This window comes from Oncorhynchus nerka, linkage group LG3, assembly GCF_034236695.1.
Source record: "Oncorhynchus nerka isolate Pitt River linkage group LG3, Oner_Uvic_2.0, whole genome shotgun sequence".
In the NCBI taxonomy this organism is placed as follows: domain Eukaryota; kingdom Metazoa; phylum Chordata; class Actinopteri; order Salmoniformes; family Salmonidae; genus Oncorhynchus; species Oncorhynchus nerka.
This window is the reverse complement of record NC_088398.1, coordinates 28,422,838-28,439,216: the sequence shown is the minus strand read 5'-3', so window position 1 is coordinate 28,439,216 and position 16,379 is coordinate 28,422,838. Positions and strand designations below refer to the sequence as shown.

General features: G+C 45.8%; 1 protein-coding gene across 2 annotated transcripts in view; it reads right to left on the bottom strand.

The window, feature by feature from the left end:
• The window catches only part of LOC115106182 (nuclear factor of activated T-cells, cytoplasmic 1-like), a 77,830-nt gene that overhangs the window by 29,342 nt on the left and 32,109 nt on the right, over positions 1-16,379 (bottom strand). For both annotated transcript variants that reach the window (XM_029628749.2, XM_029628758.2), the window contains exons 7-8: positions 12,607-12,662; positions 10,071-10,203 (exon numbers count right to left, since the gene is read on the bottom strand). In XM_029628749.2, the coding sequence (XP_029484609.1) occupies positions 10,071-10,203; positions 12,607-12,662 (189 nt within the window). The remainder of the gene's footprint in view (positions 1-10,070; positions 10,204-12,606; positions 12,663-16,379) is intronic.

Here is a 16,379-nt window from a genome sequence, read left to right as displayed (position 1 = left end):
CAGTCTACAAAATGTCTTCCGACACTCTATTCAGCCTACTAAATGTTTTCTGACACTCTATTCAGTCTACTAAATGTCTTCTGACACTCTATTCAGCCTACTAAATGTTTTCTGACACTCTATTCAGCCTACTAAATGTTTTCTGACACTCTATTCAGTCTACTAAATGTCTTCGGACACTCTATTCAGCCTACAAAATGTCTTCTGATACTCTATTCAGCATACAAAAAGTCTTCTGACACTCTATTCAGCCTACTAAATGTATTCTAACACTATTCAGCCTACAAAATGTCTTCTGACACTCTATTCAGTCTACAAAATGTCTTCTGACACTCTATTCAGTCTACAAAATGTCTTCTGACACTCTATTCAGCCTACAAAATGTCTTCTGACACTCTATACAGCCTACAAAATGGCTTCTGACACTATTCAGCCAACTAAATGTCTTCTAACACTATTCAGCCTACAAAATGTCTTCTGACACTCTATTCAGCCTACTAAATATCTTCTGACACTCTATTCAGCCTACTAAATGTCTTCTGACACTCTATTCAGTCTAATAAATGTCTTCTGACACTCTATTCAGCCTACAAAATGTCTTCTGACACTCTATTCAGTCTACTAAATGTCTTCTGACACTCTATTCAGCCTACAAAATGTCTTCTGACACTCTATTCAGTCTACTAAATGTCTTCTGACACTCTATTCAGCCTACTAAATGTATTCTAACACTATTCAGCCTACAAAATGTCTTCTGACACTCTATTCAGTCTACAAAATGTCTTCTGACACTCTATTCAGTCTACAAAATGTCTTCTGACACTCTATTCAGCCTACAAAATGTCTTCTGACACTCTATACAGCCTACAAAATGGCTTCTGACACTATTCAGCCAACTAAATGTCTTCTAACACTATTCAGCCTACAAAATGTCTTCTGACACTCTATTCAGCCTACTAAATATCTTCTGACACTCTATTCAGCCTACTAAATGTCTTCTGACACTCTATTCAGTCTAATAAATGTCTTCTGACACTCTATTCAGCCTACAAAATGTCTTCTGACACTCTATTCAGTCTACTAAATGTCTTCTGACACTCTATTCAGCCTACTAAATGTCTTCTGACACTCTATACAGCCTACTACTACTTTCCCTCTTGCTCTCATCCAACACTTCCCACACTGCCCCTACTCGGATGGTATCGCGCCGTCCCAATCTTCGCTCTCTCTCCACCGCTACTCTCTCCTCTTCCATCCTATCATTTCTTCCCTCTGCTCAATCCTTCTCCAACCTATCTCCTGATTCTGCCTCCTCAACCCTCCTCTCCTCCCTTTCTGCATCCCTTGATTCTCTATGTCCCTTATCCTCCAGGCCGGCTCGGTCCTCCCCTCCTGCTCCGTGGCTCGACGACTCATTGCGAGCTCACAGAACAGGGCTCCGGGCAGCCGAGCGGAAATGGAGGAAAACTGTCCTCCCTGCGGACCTGGCATCCTTTCACTCCCTCCTCTCTACATTTTCCTCTTCTGTCTCTGCTGCTAAAGCCACTTTCTACCACTCTAAATTCCAAGCATCTGCCTCTAACCCTAGGAAGCTCTTTGCCACCTTCTCCTCCCTCCTGAATCCTCCTCCCCCTCCCCCCTCCTCCCCTCTCTGCAGATGACTTCGTCAACCATTTTGAAAAGAAGGTCGACGACATCCGATCCTCGTTTGCTAAGTCAAACGACACCGCTGGTTCTGCTCACACTGCCCTACCCTGTGCTCTGACCTCTTTCTCCCCTCTCTCCAGATGAAATCTCGCGTCTTGTGACGGCCGGCCGCCCAACAACCTGCCCGCTTGACCCTATTCCCTCCTCTCTTCTCCAGACCATTTCCGGAGACCTTCTCCCTTACTTCACCTCGCTCATCAACTCATCCCTGACCGCTGGCTACGTCCCTTCTGTCTTCAAGAGAGCGAGAGTTGCACCCTTCTGAAAAAACCTACACTCGATCCCTCCGATGTCAACAACTACAGACCAGTATCCCTTCTTTCTTTTCTCTCCAAAACTCTTGAACGTGCCGTCCTTGGCCAGCTCTCCCGCTATCTCTCTCAGAATGACCTTCTTGATCCAAATCAGTCAGGTTTCAAGACTAGTCATTCAACTGAGACTGCTCTTCTCTGTATCACGGAGGCCCTCCGCACTGCTAAAGCTAACTCTCTCTCCTCTGCTCTCATCCTTCTAGACCTATCGGCTGCCTTCGATACTGTGAACCATCAGATCCTCCTCTCCACCCTCTCCGAATTGGGCATCTCCGGCGCGGCCCACGCTGGATTGCATCCTACCTGACAGGTCGCTCCTACCAGGTGGCGTGGCGAGAATCTGTCTCCTCACCACGCGCTCTCACCACTGGCGTCCCCAGGGCTCTGTTCTAGGCCCTCTCCTATTCTCGCTATACACCAAGTCACTTGGCTCTGTCATAACCTCACATGGTCTCTCCTATCATTGCTATGCAGACGACACACAATTAATCTTCTCCTTTCCCCTTCTGATGACCAGGTGGCGAATCGCATCTCTGCATGTCTGGCAGACATATCAGTGTGGATGACGGATCACCACCTCAAGCTGAACCTCGGCAAGACGGAGCTGCTCTTCCTCCCGGGAAGGACTGCCCATTCCATGATCTCGCCATCACGGTTGACAACTCCATTGTGTCCTCCTCCCAGAGCGCTAAGAACCTTGGCGTGATCCTGGACAACACCCTGTCGTTCAACTAACATCAAGGCGGTGGCCCGTTCTTGTAGGTTCATGCTCTACAACATCCGCAGAGTACGACCCTGCCTCACACAGGAAGCAGCGCAGGTCCTAATCCAGGCACTTGTCATCTCCCGTCTGGATTACTGCAACTCGCTGTTGGCTGGGCTCCCTGCCTGTGCCATTAAACCCCTACAACTCATCCAGAACGCCGCAGCCCGTCTGGTGTTCAACCTTCCCAAGTTCTCTCACGTCACCCCGCTCCTCCGCTCTCTCCACTGGCTTCCAGTTGAAGCTCGCATCCGCTACAAGACCATGGTGCTTGCCTACGGAGCTGTGAGGGGAACGGCACCTCAGTACCTCCAGGCTCTGATCAGGCTCTACACCCAAACAAGGGCACTGCGTTCATCCACCTCTGGCCTGCTCGCCTCCTTACCACTGAGGAAGTACAGTTCCTGCGCAGCCCAGTCAAAACTGTTCGCTGCTCTGGCCCCCCAATGGTGGAACAAACTCCCTCACGACGCCAGGACAGCGGAGTCAATCACCACCTTCCGGAGACACCTGAAACCCCACCTCTTTCAGGAATACCTAGGATAGGATAAAGTAATCCTTCTCACCCCCTTAAAATATTTAGATGCACTATTGTAAAGTGGCTGTTCCACTGGATGTCTTAAGGTGAACGCACCAATTTGTAAGTCGCTCTGGATAAGAGCGTCTGCTAAATGACTTAAATGTAAATGTAAATGTACTAAATGTCTTCTGACACTATTCAGCCTACAAAATGTCTTCTGACACTCTATTCAGTCTACTAAATGTCTTCTGACACTCTATTCAGCCTACAAAATGTCTTCTGACACTCTATTCAGTCTACTAAATGTCTTCTGACACTCTATTCAGCCTACAAAATGTCTTCTGACACTCTATCCAGTCTACAAAATGTCTTCCGACACTCTATTCAGCCTACTAAATGTTTTCTGACACTCTATTCAGTCTACTAAATGTCTTCTGACACTCTATTCAGCCTACTAAATGTTTTCTGACACTCTATTCAGCCTACTAAATGTTTTCTGACACTCTATTCAGTCTACTAAATGTCTTCGGACACTCTATTCAGCCTACAAAATGTCTTCTGATACTCTATTCAGCATACAAAAAGTCTTCTGACACTCTATTCAGCCTACTAAATGTATTCTAACACTATTCAGCCTACAAAATGTCTTCTGACACTCTATTCAGTCTACAAAATGTCTTCTGACACTCTATTCAGTCTACAAAATGTCTTCTGACACTCTATTCAGCCTACAAAATGTCTTCTGACACTCTATACAGCCTACAAAATGGCTTCTGACACTATTCAGCCAACTAAATGTCTTCTAACACTATTCAGCCTACAAAATGTCTTCTGACACTCTATTCAGCCTACTAAATATCTTCTGACACTCTATTCAGCCTACTAAATGTCTTCTGACACTCTATTCAGTCTAATAAATGTCTTCTGACACTCTATTCAGCCTACAAAATGTCTTCTGACACTCTATTCAGTCTACTAAATGTCTTCTGACACTCTATTCAGCCTACTAAATGTCTTCTCACACTCTATACAGCCTACTAAATGTCTTCTGACACTCTATTCAGCCTACAAAATGTCTTCTGACACTCTATTCAGTCTACTAAATGTCTTCTGACACTCTATTCAGCCTACAAAATGTCTTCTGACACTCTATCCAGTCTACAAAATGTCTTCCGACACTCTATTCAGCCTACTAAATGTTTTCTGACACTCTATTCAGTCTACAAAATGTCTTCTGACACTCTACTCAGCCTACAAAATGTCTTCTGACACTCTATTCAGCCTACAAATTGGCCTTCATAAATGTATTTCTTATGATAGTTACTTTTTACTAACAAAGTAAGAATAAATCAATCCTGATGAAGGTGTAATAATACTAATAACCATTGTCTGAATAAATGAGTGTTTTGATCAGATGAAAAACTCTTCCTATTGTCGTGTTATGATGTTATTATTGTTGGGACAGGACGTAACTGAGAGATTAACTTTCACACCCCCAGTCTCCTTTGGGGAGAGATGAGCTGGTGTGATTACCCAGTGGGAAGCCTATTTACGTCAGTCTTGTCAGAGCCACAGGGCCGGCCAATCTGTCTTAGAGGCTCCCTAGGTAAGGTCTGTGTCCTTAGGAAAGTCTCAGGATGACACCACCATACACTTACTAGGGAATATCATACTGGGCCTTGTAACAGGCTCTCCATAGCCCAGACCTGGGTTCATGCTAGGTCTAGTATTTGTTTTCTGTTTTCTATACTGATGAAGCTTGCCTATTGCAATGGAACCAATGGAATAGTCCCAAAAGTGTAAACCCTACATACATAGTAATACATAGAATATTTAGCAATCTGATTTATTCTGTAAATCAAGGACAGCTTCATAGTCTCACCGTCTCCCACTTTCCCTGAGACTCACATGCTTTGTCACACATTCCCCTTCTCCTGTCTGCAGAATGAGAGACAGAGGGATCCTTTGAGGAATCCCTCTCTTCTCTCCTCCATCCAGCTCTATTTGTCTCCCCTACTCTAATCGATCATTCCTCAATCTGTCTCCTGACCCATCTCTCTGTCCACTCCTTCCAGCTATCTGTGTGTGTTTCCCTCCAAACACACACGCTGCCCCTTCCCAGTTCCATGGTAGCAGATTCACCCTGTGAGTCCCATCCCCAGCTGGCTTCTATTTCCTCCCAACCTGCGGGTTATGGCCGACAGACAGTTTACGCTCTGCACATGTTTTTCTCCCCATCCCTGGCTCTCTGTGTCTGTCTGCTCGCATTAAAGTGATCTGGCCTCATCGGAGTATTTATTAGGAACTGGTTTCCTCCCAGGGATGGGGGTGAGGGTTCGAGGACGGGTTTGTGGGGTGTTGAGCACAGAGGGCCTAGCCCCGGCAGGTTGTCGTGTGAAGGAAAGGGACAGCCGGGCAAGAGGGCTTTCTGGGATGTACTCTGATTCTCATTACGATTGGCTGCTTTGCTCTCAGAGTGGAAGTATGGAGTGGATGCTCTACTGTCTCCATAAAAGAGCTGGTTAGATTGCACTGTGGAAAGACCGTGCCCAATGGCATTATACCTAGGGTCCTGAGTTTTCCCTGACCATGTGACCTGACTAGGAAAAACTCCAGGCCCTAGTTTTAGCAGACGACCACCAGGGCCCAGGGTTTTTCCCGGTCAGGTCATATGGTTAGGAAAAAATATGCTAGCTGTGTCTCTGATATTCAGAGTGGAGCAGGTGGTGCTTCATGGTGGTAGTCATCAACTCACTGGTGTTTAATTCACTATGTCCCACTGTGGTTGCAATCTGGCTGACGGCTGGTGTCCTAGTCTACGCATGCCATGTAAATGTGTGTGGGAGTGTGTCTGCGAGTGTTTATGTGTGTGTGTGTGTGTGTGTGTGTGTGTCTGTCACTGTCCTGACTTGGAAACAAGGAAACGTCTCAGTCTCCAGTTTGGTTAACATGACACATCTTTGGGGAGATGTTCACGGCGTGCGGTTCGTGAAGTTCTCGTGTACGTGTCTCTCTTGTTTCTTCTGAACATACCCCTCTCTCTCTCCTCCCTCCCACGTCTCAGACCACAAACCTACGGCCAGGAATCAGTAGCAGCCCCCGCTGGTGTTAACAATAGAACCCGATCTACAGCAGGAACCTCCAAAACGGCTTGTGAAATGAAAGGCATTCCGAGAACTGACTTTGGTCGGGCTTTCGTCAGCGCCGGCACTGTCTGCGTTTGTTGTTTTATGTGGTTCCGTGAAACAGTTTCTTATTTAAAAGGACGGCGTGTCACGTCTTCACTCGCGCAAGAATGATTTGGACAAGAGCTCAGAAAAAGAAAAGCAACACTCACACACACACACTAGGATGTAGACAAGGACACTTGTGCTGTATGTTCATCGCAACATCGGCTATGTGGTGATTTATACAAACCAGAACTGCTGCCAACAGCACATTTTAGAGTCTACAAAATCGGAATAACTTCAGAGTGACATATTGCTTAGATTCTTGGATCTTTCTCCTCTCAAATTGTAACTCATGACAATGAACTTTCCGGACAAACTTATTCAGCTTTAGTCATCAAACTCATTGGGCTAACGTGACATTGTGAAGGAAAGTGAAGACAATGAAGAGCAGTTTTGAGAAGCACAAAGACAATAAAAACAACGTTCATGAGACAATCCGCATTCTGTTGCTTGGCATCGATATGCAACGGCATTATTACCATGCTAATTGCCCAATTGAAAAACTCCCTGTATGAAATTCGGAAGGATATGCCCGTTAACATCTGGAAGATGCAACAGTTCAAATCTGCTACTCCTACAGGCCTATGACAGCCTTGCCATTCAAGCTTATCTTTACCTGTCAAACCTGGCAAAGACTTAATCGTTTCCAATCCGCCAGACTGCATCTGATAATAATATCCGCACTCGCTCTGAGGCATGACTAAACTGAAGGGGAGATAAGAATCAGATGATGTTTACACGACAGAAACAATGCCTCTCCCGTGAGATATGACTGTCCTATTTATAAGATGGAGACGAAACGATTCAAATACATATTACCTCTTTCTTGTTTCCTTACTTGGGCATTTAGCTACGCCTTACACGTTTGAGGTGCCAGAGTGGAAGCGTTGAGCTGTCAACAGGTTCAATAGGCCTTTTCACACACTTGTCTGATTATGTTTTCACATGAATGAGTAGAGAAGCATCACGTGACTCCAGTGGAAAATACAAGTTGTTTTCAAAAGCCATTGGTGGACAGCAGATCGTTTGTTTCGTCCTTCACACTTTTTTCAAACAAGCAGGGCTATTTTAAGTGGCGGTTTTGCCTTTTTATAGACGAGCACACGCCCGAGCGTGAACGAGATGTTCTTTTTAGAAAGCATAATCGACGACCACGACTGTGTTTAAAGTGGGCAGGAAGCCCCACTCAGATGGGCGATGGAGGAAGAGATGAGAACAGCCTCTATGTAACACACACACACACATCACCCCCCCTTACCTGGCCACAGTGCTGAGTTGGCTCTCTATCTACGTGTTCAAACACTCTCAAACAGTGAAACCCTCAAAAGCAAACAACCAGGTTTCCCTCTTCTTTGCCATGTTATAATTATCCTCAATGTGACTTAAGAGATCTGTTTGCTTTGATGACAAACTGCATCTGATCTCGGACGGATATAATTAGGGCTTCTCTTTTACCTCGGCACAGTTGAAACAGCTCTGCTTGCATTTACAGAAGATGCTACTTCACCCGGACACGTGCCCATGGGCAGGCAGACACGGGTTCAAACTAGATGAGTGGTAAACTCAGAGACGTTCAGGGGCTACGGACGGAAATGAGCTCGGTAGCGAAATGCGCCACTATTGCGACTCAGTATTATCTGAGCTATTTATTGTCGCTTGTTGACTATCGTGTTGAATAAATGATATTCAAGCGCTAAAGCCCGAGGAGGTGTGGTATATAGCCAATATACCACGGCTATGTCTATAATAGCCTTATTGCTATCATAAACTTGTTGCCAATGTAATTAAAACAGTAAAGAAAAAATGGTAAACCACAGCATTCAGACAATCGGCATTCAGGGCTCAACCCACCCAGTTTATAATACATGGATAAATATCAAAATAAGAAATAAGAAGGTCTGGTGAACCACAGCAAGCGGCTTTGACTGTGACTGGAGTGGTAGATTATGTTCCGTCATAAACACTGCCCCTGCTTGTGTGGTCCCCACTGTAATCTAGTTCATTTGGCACCGTAACAGAGAGCACACCCCATTCATCTGTTAATTGGATCATGTTGACTCTCCGTGAAAATGACTTGAAGATGCAAAACAGTCAAAGCGTGATAAGGCTTCTCCTTGTACAGCTTATCTCCTTGTCTGTCTCCCTGGTCCGTATGGGGCTGCCAAATATGGCCAGAGTTTGTCTGTCCTCAACTCCCACCACCGCTCGCTCTGCTAGGGTCAGTCACCCCAAAATGGCCTGTCTCTCCCTCTCTCCTCCCCCCTTCTTTACCTCTCCCTTTCTCAGCCTCTTTCTCGTTCACCCTCTTGCTCCCGTCAACCGTCTCCAAATAGGGCCCTTTGTTCGTTGTCAAGGTGGTGATGCGGTCTCTCTCTTTCTCAGAGTCCCGTCCAAAGGCCTGAATGATTTCTTGTTATCTCCTCCAGGCTACAACAGCAGCGGGTGATCATTGAAGTGTTTAGAGAGTCTTAAAATCACATTTAAAGGTGAAGGCTGCCTTTCAACACTACTGGACCTGATTCTGAACTTAACATTGGATATAAAGAGAGCGAGAGACATTTGAAATGTCTTTATTCTTTTGGAACTTATTCTTTATTGTTTATTTCCCTTTGTTTATTATCTAGTTCACTTTGCTTCGGCATTGATAACATGTGTTTTCCATGCCAATAAAGCCCTTCAATTGAATTGAGATAGAGAGAGATGCAGTAAGCTGTGAATAATTAACTCTGTTGCTTCTAGCAGCATCAATGGATTCCAATCAATATCACTGTGTCTGCGCATGAAACTTGGATTTGGCCAATTTACTCTGAGCCCAGAATGGCTCAGAGTAAATGGTGATGTAAGACGATGTAAGTGATGTAAGACTGTGAAATGACTCCGAATCCCAATAACTTCCTCACATTCCAATGTGTCAAGCCAACTATACATGTGGAGACCAGGGGGCACGTGAGCGTGTAGTGCAGAACGTGAGCTGTGTGCGATGTATTTTTAAAATTTTTAACCTTTATTTAACTAGGCAAGTCAGTTAAGAACAAATTCTTATTTTCAATGACGGCCTAGGAACAGTGGGTTAACTGCCTGTTCAGGGGCAGAACGACAGATTTGTACCTTGTCAGCTCAGGGGTTTGAACTTGCAACCTTTCGGTTACTAGTCCAACGCTCTAACCACTAGGCTACCCTGTACCCATGAGTTGTGTGTGAGGTTGACGTTTCAGGGATTGACTTCTCAAACTTAACATCAACATTGCCCAGAGGCTCTGTCAGTCAACCCTTAACACCTCATCACTGGAGAAGGCAAGCTCGCAACCAAATCAACACAACTCACATCTTCTGCTTCACTTCTGCCCTCGCTCAAAGCCTGTGATGCGAACCGGTGTTGTTTTTGTGGAGCCAAAATGATTTAGGAGGACACACTGGAAGGTATAATGCATGAGCATGTCTGACCCCTTCAGAAGTTATCAAGCAAAACTAGCAGGGATAATATAAACCCCCAAACCACATGTAAGCAAGGAGGTGAACCTGAAGGTTTGCGGGGTTACCGTTTGGGGAAAGGTAGGTGAAGCGCTGGTATTGGCTCCTCTTTCTCTTGCCATTGCAGACGTAGAAGTTGACCTGCACTGGGCTGGATATTCTCTGGTTCCTGTAGGGGGGGATCTCAGCCACCAGCGCCGTCTACAACACACAGAAACAGCACAGGATGGATACACGTACAAACCCTCCAGACGCACTGTAGATCATTGCTCACTATATTTGTGTTGTGCGTGGCAGATTTTCAAAAAGCGGTCAAAAAACACATGCGTTATCTAAACATTCTGAAATCAGACTGATATGGCAGGGTGAAGATTTTAGTTTGAACGTCACTAGCTTAGGCCTGCAACCCCCTCGCAGTGGTCTTCTAAGACACAAACATACCTCCAAGTGTGCGTAAGTGTCAGCTCATTAATTAGCAGGTATGCTTGTTTCGCTTTCAGGGAACCCTGGAGGAGTGTTCCGAACATGCATTCTGAGCTGGGTCTTCAGCCCAATCTGGATGGGCTCGGCATGACCCCCAGGGTGTGTACCACGCCCCTGTTTGTGTCTGTCTGAAGCCCCGAGGGCCTGGGGTTTGAAGCCTACCTCTGGACTACTACAAGGCGAGAGATGTGGGTCTCTGGCCTTGTTTTCACAGCCCCTGATCAGCGCGTCGCTCCAGGCCCAGGGCGAGACCTGGACGGACGTGAACTTTGGAGGCTGCAGAGCAGGGGTTGAGGTGCATGACAAAGGCGCCATTGGGACATGACTGAGTGTCTGCCTGCCTAGAGCCTGTCTGTTCCTTTCTCTCTCTCGCTCTCTCTCTCTCTCTCTGGGGGCCAGCTCAGGCCATATGGTGGAGGAGCAGAACAGGAAGCCATTCCCAGCATATTTTGTGGGGTCTGTCCACATGTCTGTGTGTCTGTTCATAGGCCGGGTCTGCACCAGACTGACGGGGTCAAAGACAGCACAGACACAGGTGCCGATGACCCCCCTCTCCTCCCATCCTCCCACGCAGTGAGCAGCGCGATCCAAACAGGAATAATGAAAACATATGGGTGACCTAACCGTAGCCGGTGGCAGCGGGGGAGAAAAGGCCAGTAACACTGTGGCTTGTTTTGTCGGCACACCAAATAAGCACACTGTACGATTTGTCTTTCACCTACCTAACCTAACCCAACCCCTCACTGTAATGTTCCAACATGTGGGACGAGCCTTAACATCAGCCAGCCCTTAAGGCCCATTAAGAGAGGCCGAATTCAACACTCCAGATGCAACAAAGCCATTAACCTGAACGTAAAAAACACATGACAACAAAAACACCATTGCAATGCCGCCATATTGAAACACATGTTCCGCGGGCGATGGTTTATTCTCGACCCCTGCAATTGTCAATTACAGCAGTTCGTATACGGGGAGACAGAGGGGTGGTGAGAGCCAGCTGATGAAAGAGAAGTGAAAGGGAGGGGGGGCACGGATGATTTGAAACACATTGCCGTCACACACCCTAATGTGCACCCGAAGACACAGACACACACAGGCAAACACACACTCGCGCAGACCTTACGTGTCTCTCCTCACCATAAGGATTTCTTCATTAACTCCGGAAGCACATGTAGCTTTCCTATAACACATACAATATTTACCGTCCCCTCTGACGAATCCCCTTTGCCTTGTTTTTATGAAGAGAATGTAGGCCTAAATGTGTGACTGGGCATCAGTAGAATGGTGCACTGGTTTATTTTCTCATTACTTCTCTCGTGAAAACAGCAGGTAAAAAGGGAAGGGGATAATCCACTCTTGGCCAGGCAGAAGGCAGAAGGCCGAGCTCTGACAAAGTGTTTAAGCGCTCTTCCTCCCTGAACCAGAAGTTGAACAGTGAACTAAATGTCTGGCTAAGCTGGCTGAAGTGTTTGGTAGGGCAACTGGGCTTGCATCATTATTCATTAGGCAACAAACTGAAGAAAATGTACTGAAACTGGGAGGGACTACCTAAACTTGTCCAATGAGAAACATGCTTTTTTGTTTGCCATTACAAAGTGGTTTGCTATGGTGTGCCCGAATGAATATGACCTAGTAGAGAGAAGGTGGTGGTGTGTGTGTGCCCGCGTACACGTGTGTGTGTTGGCGTGCACGTGTAAATGTGTGTGTTTATTGAGGGATGCTTGTTGATGAAGAAGCAAGATGCTCTAGGTGCAATCACTCTGTTTACTGTATCTGCCGATGAGGACAGAGAGAAAATGTGTGAAAATTCCATTCAGGATTGCATGGACTAATCAACACGACTAATCTCTCTCCTTGGTAATGTCTTAGCAAAGATTACATCAGCAAAGTGAGTAAGGGGAAGCAAGGGAGGTGAGAGAAGGAAATACAGGGGGAGAGAGGGGGAGAAAAAGAGAGAGAGAGAGAGAGAGAGAGAGAGAGAGAGAGAGAGAGAGAGGTAATATAATGGAATAGAAAGATGCATAGAATGTATGAGTGAGCCAATTTACACTTTCAATCTTAACAACAGGACAACAACTAATACAGTACTGTGTTTTACTGAAAACACTGAGGACTACTTACAGACTTGAAGGAGTCCTTGTCAACTTTGGCTTCTGTCTCCCATAGGTGGTGTCCATCTATAAAAAAAGGACAACAGAAAATATGAAACACTACATACAGACAATATAATTGCAAAAACGAAACTTACGAACGGGGAGCATAGAAATAGTGCACATAGAACAGATCTACTGCTCCATAGAATTGCTTTCGATGAGAATGACAGACCTATAACTCCAATTTCTATGTGAATTTGGTCGGATCGGCCAAAAAGTTACATATTGCAGCTTTAACTCTGCTTCACAAACGCCTTTTGTTCATTTCATCTTGAGAGTGTGTTGTGGTGTCAAGGCCTCCCTGTAATGCAATGAAAGCCCAGGGATCTGCAGCAGCTGTCGGGAGTCTGTAGCTGTAGCAGTTCTCTCACATTCTTTGGATCTCTCTGGGATTTCATGCCACACCTTCGCGAACAGACACTCTATGCTCTGTTTATACAATCAGGCCCAAACCACAGCACATTTTCTTACAGCCTATGACTCGTTAGTGGCAGTCAGAAATAGAAGTGACAATATCCAGCCTTTGTGTGTCTGTGTCACTGTCAGTGTCTGTATGTGTATGGCACTGCCATGCTGGCTGGCAATATAGTTTAGTCTATGACACTACCATGCAGTGTTGGCTGGCAATACAATTGTGCCAGTGTGTGTCTGTGGCACAGCCCTGATGTCTATGGCACTGGCTGACTATATAATTCTTTGTGGTCCTAATTTAACAAGGACTGTGAGACGTGTGAAGTAACAAAGACTAAATACGTTATGGCCATTTGGGCAGCTGAACTAGTATAACTGAAGAGCCAAGTAATAAGTTGAGGTCTCCACACCAAATTGTTCTCCCAAAGTCTTATTTTTCACAATGCAAAAAAGGGAAGAAAAGATCCCAGTCATGCTTGGCCTGCTATCACTCGTGAAGAAGGGTGGATCTGGGGGTTGGGAGAGAGCTTAGGAGGATGGAAGTCACCATGGATCTGTTTCCAAAAAGCAATATTAAAAAAAGAGGAAAAGAGAAGGAACAGACATTGAAAAAAGATCACAGACCGATGTCTTTATTTGGAGTTCAGGCAGAAGTGAGAGAAGTTAAGAAAGAAGAGAAAGATGAAGTGAGTAAACAGACAACGGTGATATTTCGGTAGAGTAACTAGTATACATATATGACTGCGATGTGCAGGTGATCGTGATGTACCACGGAACTAATACGCTCGTCAGGCTGCGAGACGGGAAAGAGAGAGACAAAGAGAGTGAGAGATGATAGGGAGTGCTCATGCCTCATGTTACATCTGGGGAACCAAGAGGGAATCTCGCCCGCCCCCGCACTGGGACTCCCTCCAAGAGGGGAAACCTTAGACGTCAACCCTCCACAAGTAAACATGTTTTTCAGGCTTCTCTCTCGCGCTCTTTCTCTTTTTATCCCATTTCTCTCTCGCTCTCATTTTCTTTCCCCCTCTCTCTTCTTCTCCCCCTCTTTAACATTCTCTGTTGATTCACCTCATTTTCACCCTCCGTCTGTTTGTCTTCTACAGAAGCAGAAATGAAACAGACACTCCTACTCTTTTAGAAATAGTTCAGCAAGATTAAACAAAAATAACAAAAGCAGTCATTTTCCCCTCTTCTCTCTCTTTCACCTTTGCTGAATCGGGAGACAGCCACGTATGTGGCATGCAAACCTTTTCAAGTCAGAGTGCCGCCAGACTAAACCACAAAACGTTACGTTCTCGTTCTCTCTCTCTCTCTCTCTCTCTCTCCCTCTCTCTCTCCCTCTCCCTCTCTGTGCAACATCTGCAAAACGCTTCCGTTCCGTCAACGGCACCGCCCCTCCCTACTTCGCAGAGCCCCCACCCACACACAACCCCTCCCTCCATCTCCGTCTCTACCTCGGCCTCCTCCTAAACTCTCCCTCTATCAGACTGGTCACAACACAGAGCAGTGGTAGTAGGAGGCATAGCAACTCCCTATACGGGTCAATGACAATTGCACTCAACACATTTACACCAAAAGATTTACACACACACACACACACACACACACACACAGACACACACACACACACACACACACACACACACACATACACCTTTGTCTCAAGTAAAGTCCTTTGGGGAAAGATCAGCCAGCTGCCTTTTACTGTGTCAAAACTGGTGGGAAGAGTCCCGAAGACTCACATTGTACAGGAACACACAACAATGGACCTACTGATGAATGAAGCATCATCAGGACACAGATGACAGAGAGTTTTGAACAGCCTAACAACAACACAGTCCCTATGTTTATTCTATGTTTATTCTATGATTCATATAATACAGTACATGCTCCCACATGACTACAATAACAATAACCTCCCATTTGTTTTCTTTCTCTACAGTAATTGCTTGGAGATTTGGTTAATGACAGGAGACACAATGTGGAACGCCACACAGAATGGTGGGTCCACTCTGGTGTTTATTGAACCAGAACCATTCTTATCTGGCCTCTCTTACACGTGTCCCTGCACTGACCTGTGGTTGGTTTACACCCAAACACAGAGAGACAGAGAGAGAGAGAGCAAGAGAGAGAGATAACTCTCCTCCTACTAAAACATAGGGAAGGGGGCATACCAACAACAGAACAACAACTTCCATGTTCACTTTGGTGGTTTTGGGAATGGAACATTTTATTCGCCCCGACTTTAATTGCAGAGGCACTCGTGAAACAAGCCAGCCTTATTTTTCGACTTTCGTCGAATTTAATTTCGGAGGTGTATTTTTTCACTCTCTATCCCTCTTTCCTGTTTATATAATACAGTAGGTTATCAAATTTGATAAAATCCTGCTGCCACCTGTCTGGCAAAAAACGTCAGTAAATTTAGAGCCAAAATAGCAGGTAAAACCACATGCCAAACAGGGTCCATCACACACAAGACCAGGGGTTGTCTTCTGTTTCTCTAGGACACCTGGTACCTGCCAGCCCTAATACTGGTACAAATCTGTCAACAGGGTGGAAAAGTTAGGGGATCCAGGAAGGAGTGGGATCGAGGCTAGAGGTGCTGGGCTGGGGGGGTAGACCTGACATCTCTTTCCCTGCTGTGGAGCTATATCTGTGCTGTATGCTCCAGACGTCAAAGGCACAGCTCCAATCACACCAGATGTAAAAGCTATCCTGCTCACAAGGGAATTCCCTCCCTCCCCTCTGAGTCAGAGTGTAGGCTTTCCCCTGCACTCCCTTCCTCCTCTCCTCCTTGCCCCACTCCCTCCGTGCATGGAAATCAGGGAAAGCCAGAACGTACGCTCGACGAGGAGCACCAGGTATGCCTTCCTGCTCCCGTGCCAAAACGAGAGGGTTGAGCAAAGTCAAGATGTACACACACCCACATGCACGCACACGTACACAAACACACACGCAAACACAAACACACACATAAACGCACCCCCTCCCACACACACACACACACACACCACCACCGTAATAAAAAATAACAGAGACATCCTAGCTAATCCAACTGAGCAGCAACACAAAAGGAAATTGAAAGTCTCTGAGATGTGAAAAGGAAAAAGATTCACTCCTAAAGCCTCTAAAACAGTATTTACTGGTACAGGAGTGTGAGACTCTCAAACACAGAAAAACAATGCTCCGTCAACACATCAACTATGATCACTCTCAACCCACATCATACTTTACCCCTGAGCCAGAGGGAAGAGGACATGGGGCATGCATCGGATAACTTATTAACCACGTGATAACTTCATCAGTTCTCTCAACAAAACCTGGGTG